The 12,171-nt window shown below is 47.3% G+C and overlaps 1 protein-coding gene across 8 annotated transcripts in view; it reads left to right on the top strand.

Moving 5' to 3' along the window:
* The window catches only part of JARID2 (jumonji and AT-rich interaction domain containing 2), a 243,175-nt gene that overhangs the window by 111,897 nt on the left and 119,107 nt on the right, over positions 1 to 12,171 (top strand). For all 8 annotated transcript variants that reach the window (XM_027128412.1, XM_027128411.1, XM_027128413.1 and 5 more), the window contains one exon: positions 3,226 to 3,361. Coding sequence is in view for 3 of the 8 variants with exons in the window: in XM_027128407.1 (XP_026984208.1) it covers positions 3,226 to 3,361 (136 nt within the window). In the remaining 5 variants the exon portion in view is untranslated. Of the gene's footprint in view, positions 1 to 3,225; positions 3,362 to 12,171 lie in introns of those variants that run through there.

The following is a 12,171-nucleotide window of genomic DNA, read 5'->3' on the forward strand; positions in this document are numbered from 1 at the left end:
ATGTGAGGTGTCGCCTGGCCCTGTTGGATTAGTCACCGTGGGGAGTGTTTTTGGGGAGGAGCTGTGGTTTCAGTCAGGAATTAGAGTGATTTCAGGCACTTCACTTAACCCATTCTGGAAGTTGGGCACTGGCAGGCCAAGTGTGGGTAATGGTACATGGGAGGTGTGAGGCTGAGTGTACAGTTTTCAGAAATCCTGAGCTCTCACTCTGTCAGGCATGTTTCAGGTGCTGAGCAGGAGAAACGATTTCCTGACTCCATGGAGACATTACTTCTCAATGAGACAGCTGCTGAAAAGGGGGCAATATAACAGAGGGCTGGACTTAAAGGTCATAGAAGCTCTTGGGCTGGGGGGTGGCCGGGGAAGAGGGGGGTTCACCGGAGTTGCTTGACTTCTGGTGAGGGAGTTAGTTACGTCTGGGTTGTTTTCTAGAGCGCTCAGTACTTGGTCCTTCAGAACTATGGTAAGGGTGGGTAAGCGTTAGGCCTCTGAAATACCTTCTTTCCGGCTTTCCAGGACTCGCAGCTTAGGTTGCACAGCCCTGTGCTGCCTCGTGGTTGGGTGCAGGCCCACCTTGCTAGCCTCCCAGTAGGGAGGGGTGTAAGCGGAATGTAGCGATTCATCGTGACTCTGCAGCTGTGAATGGCAGTTGGATTTCTAATCTCTGAATTCTTACCTGCTGAGCTTTTGGAAACAGAGCAGAGCCGACTTCTTACCTGCTAGGTTTGCACGTTGCATCAACACTGAGGGAAGTCTTGACCAGCATTCTAGATTATAAAAGAACTCGTGTGTGTGTGTGTGTGTGTGTGGTTTTGTTTGATTTTTAATGTCTAGAACTGGAAACCCCATACTCTGTGTCCTGGATTTGCTTCTCCTGTATTTAAAGTACTTTATAGGGGTCATGGGGCTGCTGGTGTCAACTAAGTGAACCTTAAATGCATCTTCCTTTGCAGGAGTTTTCCTCTCACATGGTTTATGTTTTAATTAGATATTAGTTGTCGGGGTATAATTCTCCCATATGGAGGCCTGGAGCCAAAATGAAGGCACCAGTCTGAACAGGAAGCAGTAAATCGTCACAGGAATTTTACATTGAAAGCTATTTTGGGGCTTTACAATTTATAAACTCTGTGTATGTAGGAAATAATCATTTATAATCACAGCCTGGCTTGTTGTGGAGACCTGAATGCTGAGGGTAGGAACCTGGGGGTGGTGAAGAGAATTCTGCCCGACAGACTTCCCTGGATCCTGAAAGGTGGAATTCAGCCCAGCGAGCATGAACTCTTCCCGAGGTTAAGATTATCATTCAGTTGAAACCAAAATGCTAGAGGCATTTTCACACTGAGGGGCGTTGCTTGTTGCCAAGAGTGATTCATTGTGCTTTCCACGTGTTGTGTAGCTGAATCATTTGCCTCTTATGCAGGTTGGTTCCTTGGGCTCCTCAGGTGGGGTCTGGTCAGAGCGCTTCGTTTTCCTGGTTTTCAGCCATGCAATTGGCAGGTCTCTGGTGACTCGGACCCAGTGGTGGTTAAGAAGTAACCTGTGTTCCTCCCGCAGGGTGGAGGCCAAGTCTGCCTTCAGCCTTCATGTGTGGACTCGACCACCACCCTGGTCTGTAGATGCCTTGTCTGTCTTAGGAGAGCGACTGGGGACACAGGATGTGCCTTCTGCCTCTGGAGGTGACGGAAGCCTCGGCTTGGCAGGTCTGCAGAAGTGAAGGACATCCGGGCTAGGTGGAAATCCTAGCTCTTTTCTCCCAGGCCTTCTCTTCCCCTTGTTATGGAAATGGAGAATCACTGTCATTCTAAGAAATTCTGGAAGCTTAACAGGAGCACCGCCTCAGTTACTTAGGGTTTTAGAGTCTGTGTGGTTGGATTTCTAAGATGTAGTGTGTGTTTATGCAGCGTTTAGGAATTTGTGAGCTGGAGAAGACCTTGGATAATCTATTTCCCTTATCTCGGCCCCTGGAGGGTTTAGTTGGCCGGGTAAGTGGCAGGGAGTAAAAAAACCCAGTTCTGTTGGATGTTGAGTGTAATAGCACCAGCCTGACTCTAGGGTATTTGGCCTCCTGTTTGAACAAAAGGAACCTGAGTATCCCAAATCCTGCTTTACTGGGGTATTAATGTTTTCCTTATTCTCTTAAGGCCCCAAATAACTGAGAAGCCCATAATCCTTCCATCTCTAAATTGAACTCATAAAATGCTTAAGTCTTGAAGTAGGTGTGTGACTGTAAGAACTTGTTAGATTAGCAAACAGTAGGCAGATATCCACAGAAGAGAACCTGTGAGTATCCCAAGCTGTGTGAAGCAACTCTTTAAACCTTAAAATAAAAAACTCTCTTGCCGGTTCCCTAAAACAGTGAACTCATTTGGGGCACCGGTATCGACCATCTCCGTCTTTCCAGACTTGGCTGTTGTCCTGCCTCAATCCCTGCTGGTCTGCAGTCTGTCGTTCTGTGTTTACTACTGGAATTGCTGGAGTGCCCTCTGGTTCTTTGGTGTGCCCCCCGCCTCACCTTTATTTTGACATAAGGGAGCCACACTTTTAAATGAGAATCTTCAAGACCTATTGTATGTATTCTTTTTCAAAAATCATCCCCCCATCCCCCTGCCACCCCGTTCTCTAGTCCACAAAGATCCATTGCCCTTTTCTGCAGTGGTCCCTCTCCCTCTCTCGTTTTTGTGATTCATCACCTTAAAAGGCCAGTACAGATCCAGTTTCATTTCTTCTGACGGAACTGTAAATTCCTTGAAAGTAGCACCAAACCACAACACCAACAGTAAGTAAACTTTCCAAAGGGGTGTAGCTCGTGTCTGTAAGGTGCCTACATTCTGGCATTATTCGCTTTAAAGAACTCCAGTACAGTGATGCATTACACCTCCTGTTGTGACTGCAATAACTCCTTTTTTTTCTAAACTTTGCCAGGAATATAAAACTTCTCTATTACCAGTGAATGATGGGATTTGGTGCGGGGCATGTAAAGGAAGTGCGATGCTTGTGTCTCTCCTCCAGTCCCTTTACAGCCTGAGGGGTAGCTCTTTGCTTGTGGTCTCTCCAGGAAGGGCCAGTGCCCTCCCTCCACTATAGGAGGTAGTTCTGAGCTCCAGAACTTGGTCTCAGTCACTTAATACTTGTTTGGGATTTGTTGGTTTTATTCTGACTCTTAATTAACATTTGCTTGCTTTCCGTTAAGTAATCCCCTCTCCCCATTCTTCCTTGTTTCTCCAGGATGACAGTGATGGGATTCCGTGGTCAGAAGAAAGGGTGGTACGTAAAGTCCTTTATTTGTCTCTGAAGGAGTTCAAGAATGCCCAGAAGAGGCAGCATGGTGAAGGCATTGCTGGGAGCCTGAAAGCAGTGAATGGTGAGTGGCCTGTTTTGTTGTTTTGGATGATGTCTCTGGGCCTGGCCTTGTTTCCGAAATGGATGTGCTTTGGGCGGCTCGTGCTTCGCAGGCTGGGCCCCTAACGGTAGTTATTCTGGACATCCCGCTGGGTTTATAGATTTGTTTTGATGCTCCTTTGTATGTTGCATAATATAATTGGCAAGGTGCCTTAGTCTGCGCCCTATAGACAAGACCAGGGCTGCGATCTGGTTTCTGCCCGTTCTTGGATTGAGTGTGGAGCCTGACTTACAGGTTTTTCTGTGAATATCTGTCTTTCTACCCGAGTATGAGGGCAGAAGAAGCCTTTGATGATCTCGCTGAAATGGGGCAACTTCGGTGCTTACGCCCTGTTTATATAGGAAGTAGCCTGAACCGGTGGGCCTGCTGCCCTTCTCGCTCTCTCTCTGGCTCAACAGCCTCCTCAGGCCCTGCTTCCTTCCTTGTTGATCAAGCTGGCAGGTGGCCGCACAGCCACAGGTGGGCAGTGGAGGCAGAGTTCCCGTGCGTCCGAAGCGTCCCTCATCCTGGATGGGTATCAAGTGGGTCCTTGAAGCCTGGAGAGAAACATGCTCCCGTCTGAGTTTATTCTGGTGTCTGTTTTTAACAGGGTTAGTGTGACTCGGATGAAATCATCCAGTGAACACCATTTCAGAACTAGCATTTGGTTACTATTTATATTTTATTTCGGGGGTTGTGGCTGCGGCTGTATTCCACAGCCTCTCTTGTTCTCATTAATCTCCTAGAATCTTAGATAAATGTGAATGAATTGACCGTGTTCTGGTTTGTACTTGTTTGGAGTGAGGAGATAAGGAAGAGGAGATCCTATTATCCTTTTTTTAATTTTTTTTACGGTACACGGGCCTCTCACTGTTGTGGCCTCTCCCGTTGCGGAGCACAGGCTCTGGACGCACAGGCTCAGCGGCCATGGCTCACGGGCCTAGCCGCTCCGCGGCATGTGGGATCTTCCCGGACCGGGGCACGAACCCGCGTCCCCTGCATCGGCAGGCGGACTCCCAACCACTGCGCCACCAGGGAAGCCCCTATTATTCTTTTTGAGGTCTGGCTGTGATCCTCCGGTAAGAGTCATCACACATGGGGAACCTGACATCTTGCCAGGGGGCAGAGCGACAGGCTGACTTAGGGCGTCCAGTTTTTTTCCATCCTGCTTAGTTGTAAGGTGAGTTGTCTGGGAGCCTCTTGTTGGAACCAGTGCTTCCAGACAGGACCTTCTGGCGCTCCCTTTCCACAAGGCCGTGGCGGGGTGTTCTGACGTGGCCTTCCTGAACACCACCGGGGTCTGCCCTGCCATTCACCCAGGTTCTGTCACCCTCTTCTAGCACTGTGTGACTTGAAACAAGAACTGCCTGAAGTCTGAGCCAATGTGTATGGGAAAGGCCCGTTTTGAATCTTTCACACATGCAGAAGCAAAATAATTTGAGGAATCTGTTGCCACAGTTAGTTACACAGCTTGGACCCCTATCTGTTCATGGGTCTCCTACCAGGTAGGGACCCCGCCATTTCTTGGCTGCCTGTAATGGAGTAAATGCTAAGCCATGTGTCTTTTTAGAGAGCATTTGACGTGATCAGTCTTGTTGACGTTGCTTCACATTGAACATACTATTCTGCTCTTAAGTTTTTGAGGGGAGGGTGACGGGGGGAGAATATCACTGGATCCTGGGGTTATAGTAGAGCAGTGGCTGCTGCTACGGGGTTAGATTTTACTGCTGTGACAAGGCATGCTCTCATTCTATTGTTCTGGAATGGTGATGCCTTCGTGCTTTAGGAATCTTTTAACAACTAAAAAACCCACCCAACTGGGAAAAATCCGCTTTTAGGACAAGAAGGTAGCCAGGTGTCCAGGATTGAATAATGGTGGAATTTGGGTAAAAGAACAAAAACTAAGATAAAGCATTCAAGAAGCAACTAGTGCTGCCAGCTAGCTGGCCAAAGGTAGCTCCTGTTTTCATTGGCATACTCGGGGCTTGACGATCCCGAGGAAGGAATTCTAAGAAAAGTTGGCACGTACATGTCTATTGGGATCATTGAAGACTTTAAATCATTCTTTTACCACCTCCATAAAAAAGGTGGTCTTTGTTGTTTGTCGTGGTAGTTTGCCTTTCACCCTGATGCAGACTGACTTGCCTTTCCCTCCCTCCCTCCCTCCTCCCCCCTCTTTTGGTTGTGAAGTTGGTGCCTTTTTCTGGTTCATGTTGGTGTTTGTGCAGGCTGTATTCCAAGGCCACCTTTTTGTTATTCCGCATGTTGGATTTCGATAGCAGTTCTAAGTAAATACATCTCCTCGTTTTAGAACTTGTGTGTGTTTTAAGCATAATTTTCTTAAAGGCAGCTAGCATGTTAAACAATGTGTGCTTTCTTACTCGGGGGCTACTGGAAAGCATGGAAACCAGACGCGTTACCATGGGAATAAGTCCCTCTCTGTAGGTCCCCGAATCTCAAGGGTGCTGTCCTAGGGGGGTGTGATCCAGAGAAAGCTGAAGTAGCCGGCAGCCTCCAAGGCTCTTGGTGGGGATGGGTAGTGAGAACTGCAAGCAGCCTTCTCTCTGAAGGTGTGTACATATGTGTACATATGTGTGTACATATGTGCGCATCTACATTTATCACTCAAGTTTGAGTGGATGCGTTATAACAGATCATCATTCGTATGCTGTGCAGTAGAGTGACCTTGTCTGGCGCTGTACATCACAGCACACTGTTTGGGGTTCTTCATCGTGGGGCAAGTGAAGATAGGTTAGTGGTGGGGCAAGAGTGGTTTTAACAGTCATGCCTTTCCTTTCCATTTCTCTCTTCATTTTTTTTGGTCCCCTACCCCCTCGAGGTTCCCTTTCAAAAGTTGAAATAATTCCATTGTTTTAGTTTTAATTGTGACAGAAAGTTATCTGACAGTAGAATTTGAAACTGTCCAGTACAGAGCCCTTGCTGGGAGGTGTGGTATGAAACTGGACGGGACAGACGTGAGAGTAGGTGCCTGCACCCCGGCTAGGGCGGTGTTGGTGGGGCTTCTGCCCCCTGTGCTCCCTTTCTCATGCTTCATGGCTTGAGGATCGTGGGTAGGGAGGTACCTCTTGAGACCTGTGGGGTTTCTGTCTGTGAGGGCAAGATGACATTCTTGTTGGTGGGCTCTGTGAGTGTGTTCTCTGTGGTAGTAACTTCCTAATTGCACATGGTTATTTATGCTGCAGTAGCAGAATTGGAATTACGGCTCAAGTAACTTTGAATCCAGTACTTATTTTAGAATCCAGAATGGAGGAAAATGGCATCCTATCTTTGCAACAGTAGTACTGAAAACAAGGTGTTTGGTTTTCCCCCCTGTATTTCAAAGCAAAGATGTTTCTTGGTTATTGGTCTTGCCAGAGTTTCCTGGGAAAATTCAATTTTAAAATAATATCTTGAGTTCACAGTAGAATGGGCTTGACATAATTTTTATCTAATTGGGAAATGAATTGACATCACCTCTGCGAAATCACAGGCATGCTAGGATGATGAACAAGCGGCCCCCTGCCCTGGCCTCCTGTGTGAGGAGGGTCGGGGGCTGGCGTCTGCTAACAGGGTGCCAACAACAGCAGCTTGTCTGAGTGCCTGGGCTCAGCCACGCCCCTTGTGCAGGTCTGGTAGAGACGTAATAAGCCAAGCAGACACAAGATAGTAGAGAGACCTCATACTTTATGTCATAAAATCCATGTTTGCCATCAGTCTTGGTTTGTGGTTCCGAAGTGACGAGGGAAGAATTTTTTTTTGTCCTACTGGAGGTAACGAATCTTGAGTCTGGGACATCCCAGTGGGTTGTCTGTAGGAATTGAAGCCGTTGTTACACAGCTTGTTGGCTGTAGCCAGGCTTCAGGGGAGGCGATGCTAAGGTTTGTGCTGGATGTGAGCCTTCTGTCTACTCTCTGCTGTAGATGGTGCCACTTTTCCCGGCAGTAATAAATTGACAAAAGCTTCAGAAAGGCTGGCAGAGGCAGAGGGCTCGGCCACTCTGAGGGCCCTTGGCCTGCTGGGGCTGAAATTAGGGACATTTAAATAATAACATGCTACACAAATAATGAGTACACATAATTACACAGTAAGAGAGGGGAGCCATTAGCTATATTTGAATTTCATTTGCTTCCTATAAATTTCATCTGAGATCCAGCAAACCCCGTGGCCAGCTAAAGCATCTTGACTGGATTTAAGGGAAGCTGGACTCTCTTTCCTTCGAATTTTACAGTAGTTGTGAAAGCTGGAACCTACACTGAGCGCTTGCTCTTTGCCCGTTGCCGTTCCGGCACTTCACCTGTAGTTTGCTCATTTAACTTTCAGAACCAGCCGTTTTCTAGAAGTACAGGAAACTGCACTAGGGCGGATTAGCAATTTGCTTACACTACGAGTATGGGGCAGACCCAGGATTTAAACCCCAGCTTTCTCCTTGGCTTATAATAGCCACCACTTAAAGAAATAGAAGTAGTTTTGGAACCCCCTATAAAGATAGGACTTCAAAAATACAAAATTGTAGGAATACTTTTTTTTTCAAATAGCAATTTCTTTTGAAGGAGATTTGTGAAATCTTTCGTTGGCAAAGAGACCTCAGAAGTGAGGGGCAGTACAAGTATTTATTCGTGTGACCATGGTTCTGGGCTTCATTAGCACTTGTCATTGAATTGATAGAGGAAATCGAAAAACTGCATTCCTCCTGATTGGTCATCCTTCTTCCACACAGATACATTCATTATTTCTTTCTGTTTCTTCACCTGGGGATATAGATTTGTGTTTTTAATATTGTTGTGGAACCAGCCAGCTGGCAGAGGGCTGCCACTCACCTCCATGAGGTGGTGAGAGAGGGCAGTGGCCTTGCTGGCAACAACTGTCCATTTGTAGCCAAGGATCAAAGCTAGAAGTACAAATATAGGACCCCCTGTGCAAACCGCACCCCCCGCCCCATCCCATTGCTTTTTTAAGAGGGTAGAATTTTGTTGGACTCTTCAAAATCTCTCTGAGATTACTGATGTCTGTGGAATGAAACACGGGCCCAGCTTCTGCAAATTCACTGTTTATAGGATGAGATTAAAGTGTGACTTCCGAGTCAAAATCAAAGTCTGGGCACCTTGTCTGATGAATGGAAGTGTATTTTTGGCCATATTTGAAATGAATGCTGTGACTGTATGGTGGCCTTCTCCTGGCCTGAAGCTCTGATGTCCAGCAGTTCTCAAGATAGTCTCTACTTCAACAGGAAAGACCATCTCCCCCCACCCCCTGCCGAAGAAATTGGCTTTTCCAGGTTGAACTGCTGCTGTGTCCGTGCTTGTGGCCTCTGCAGGCTGGGCCAGGAGTTAAGTTTTCTCTTAACAGTCCAGCGCCTGAGACATTTGTCACCTGCGTCCCCTGACGGCACTCCATGGGAGAGCAAGGCCGTGAGGGCAAATACACTTCTTGAAAAAACCCTACATTTATTCTTTGTTTAAAAATGAAGCTGCATCTCTCTTGGATAATGGTGGAGTTGGGAAGGCTTGATTTCTTTCTCTTGTAGGTGTTCTGTCGTCAGTCTTCATGACCCTGAGTAATGCAGATGGGAAATTTCTAGATAGAGCTCCCATCTGATCAGTACTTGATGGAATTCTTAGTATGTAGGAGCTATTGTGAGTAATAAAGACGGAACTGAAATTGCTAATTTTGGGGGAGTCAGAACAGCTTATTTCATCTCATCTAAGATGTCATTAAGTGATGCATTATTTTATGGGAGAAAAGAAAATATGCTTCCAGTTATAAGTGTAAGCCATGGTAACTGTGAGGTGCTTTGTAACAAGAGAGAAATATGTGTGACTGGGTATCAATGAAGCACAATAAAATAGACCAAAATGCTTTAAAAATCAGAGGTGTGTGTGACTGGTTTGATGTGAGGAGGCCAGCAGGGAGGCAGGTGATGTGAAAGGCCCAGTGCCGAGCTACCAGGAAGAGCTTCAGTAAAGAAGTTGCATTCCTGTGGGCCTTGAAAGCTGTGGGACTGTTGGAGCGAGGGCTGAGGCTGGGACGGGGTAGTGTGGGGCAGGGGTGTGGACCAGCAAATAGACATTGGCCGGGATTGTTGACGTCACAGTCCAGTGGGACAAACGGCAGGTTTCAGTGGCCAGCCTGCTTGTACAGCTCTGGCACCAAGGGAATGGCGAGCCTGCCTGCAGCCCTTTCGGCCACAGAATTACGGATTGCTAGAGCTGGAAGGGACTTTTGGAGGTATGTAGGTCAGGCTCATGATTTTACAGATGAGGAATTTTGAACCTTGCTGATGAGCTTAACTGGAAGGAATGGATCATGCTGAAGGCTGATTGGAACCAGAAATCCAATTTAAATGATGGCGAGACACCAGCCTTCCCAGTAGGCATGGCTGCGTGTGAGGATTTCATGGAGCGTTAAGGATGGAGGTGCCTCTGGAGGTGAATGTATTCTGCTCCTCTTTTCCTGTCACTTGTGCTTGAGGCCCGCTGCCCATCCAGCTACCTCAGCCTGCCGCCTCTGGCAGTCCTGTGAGCTCTGTGCTCTCTCTTTGATTACAGCCCCATCCTCTTGGCTTGGACCCCTGTAGTAAGAGGGGCACACCACTCAGGTAGTGACACCTGGGGCGGGGGTGCGTGTGATGTCTGAGCTTGAGACAGTTCCACAGTGTTTTCCTGCCTCCCCGTGTTCTTAGAATGGCTCAACTTTGAGAGATGTTGAAGCCGAGGGGATGGAAACCTGCTGTGTCCTGGGATTTTTTTTTTTTTTTTTTTTTTTATCATCGCGGTGCGCGTACCTCTCACTGTCGCGGCCTCTCCCGTTGTGGAGCACAGGCTCCAGACACGCAGGCTTACCAGTTGTGGCTCACGGGCCTAGCCGCTCTGCGGCATGTGGGATCTTCCCGGACCGGGGCACAAACCCGTGTCCCCCGCATTGGCAGACGGATTCCTAACCACTGCGCCACCAGGGAAGCCCCCCTGGGATGTTTTTTAAAGCTCTTCCGCCTCTAAGAGTCTGTCTGCTCAGTGCCTCCCTTTGGGCACCAAAATCCCTTTTTCTCATCTCTATGAGAACACCACTCTGGAAAATATCCCTCTTTTCTTCGTCATTTGTTTACTTCTTTACTAGATCATTCCCATCAGGAAACAAAACATGTTGTAGTTTCTCCCATAAAATAAACCCTCCGATAATCTATCTCCCTCCTGCTGTTCATTTCTTTTACTTTATAGAATTCCTCGGAAAAAAAATGTCTACACAGTGTTTCCCTCTAGTATTTATATTCATGTTAATATCCTCTCCCCGCTCATTCTCTTTTGAGCCCCTAGAGTCAGGCCCTTTACCAAGGCTAATAATGACCTTGATGGCCGAATCCAGTTATCAGTCCGTGTAGCTTTAGTTTGCCCATCCGGCGGTGTTTGACATGATGATTCTCTCCTGAACTCCAGTTGCCTACCTGCCTTCCGCACTTTGCTCTCTTGATAGGTCTCCTGAACTTGAGGTCTACCAAGCCAGCTCTGTCTCTCCACTCCCTCCCATCTGCTCCCCCCCCTGCCTGTCTTTCCATTGTCAGTAAATGCCAGTTCCATACTTCTGGTGGCTTTGATCAAAACCTGGGAGTTATCTGGTACCCCCCACCCCCACCCCCGCCCCGATTTTGCAAAACCTGTTTATTCTAAACTCACAATATGTTCTGAAACTAAGTTTGCGCCACTGCCACGAGTCCACCACCTCTGTCTTGGGCTGAGACTCCTAAAGCTGCCTCAACTCCTGCCTTTTTACCTGTCTAGGCAGCAGCTAGAACAGTCCTTTGTAGTGTGAATCAGCACATGCGGTGTCCCGCATGTCCCCCCGTCTCTCTTAGCGTGAAAGGCAAGCATCTTACCCTGGACACTGATATGGTCCCCCAGCATCTCTCTGGTCTTATCTGCCCATCTCTCCCTCACCTAGTCTAGCCTTCCTGCTGTTCCAAATGCATTTGGTAGTATACTCTTGCCCCAGAATTTTTGTGCTTGCCGATGCTTCTGTCTAGAACTCTCTCGCTTTGGGTACCTGTGTGACTTGATCACTCTTGGCATTTCAGGGTCCTGGTCAAATGTGCCATTACCAGAGACCTCTTCCTTGAGCATCTTATTAAAAATTGTGCCTTTGCCTGTTACCCTTTAGCTCCTTACCTTGTAATATTTTTTGACGTAGACTCTCTCACTGCCTGGCCTTGTATTATTCTGTTTGTTTATTATAAGCTCTCGCCCCACAGTAGATTTTAAGTGTCAGGAGAGAAAAGCTTCATCCACGTTCACTGCTGCTGTATGCACAGCTCCTGGGTGCTCTGTGGAGTGTGTGGTCACCTGCACACCGGCTGTGTCCCTGCCCCTGTGCCCAGCACCCCTCTGCTACACTGTGGATGTGTTCCTCTCTGTTCAGGAGTTTGTACCATCGCTCACTCCAGATTTCATTTTGAAAATGCATACACCTTGACCCTCTCGCCCCCTCACCCCAGGTCACAGCCCATGTTATTTTCCCTGTTCCCAGAGCGCACATTTATTCATAACTGTGATGTCTTTATATAAGTCTCATTATCATAAACATTCTTGGAATTGGGTCACCCTTTTATCCTTTCTTTCTGAACTACATTTGTTGAAAGCCTACCTATGTGCAAGATACATTGATTGGTAGTTTAAAATAAAACTGTCCTTTTAAGAAAATAAAAGTTACTGCTTTTAATTCTCATAACAGTGGTAATTATACGATTACTATCATAACTTTGCGGGTTTGTTTAGTGGGCCTCAGATGGAAAGCAGCATGCTCAA

Source organism: Aethalodelphis obliquidens, unplaced genomic scaffold (genome assembly GCF_003676395.1).
Source record: "Aethalodelphis obliquidens isolate GAN/ISIS:26980383/991018 unplaced genomic scaffold, ASM367639v1 scaffold34, whole genome shotgun sequence".
NCBI lineage: Eukaryota > Metazoa > Chordata > Mammalia > Artiodactyla > Delphinidae > Aethalodelphis > Aethalodelphis obliquidens.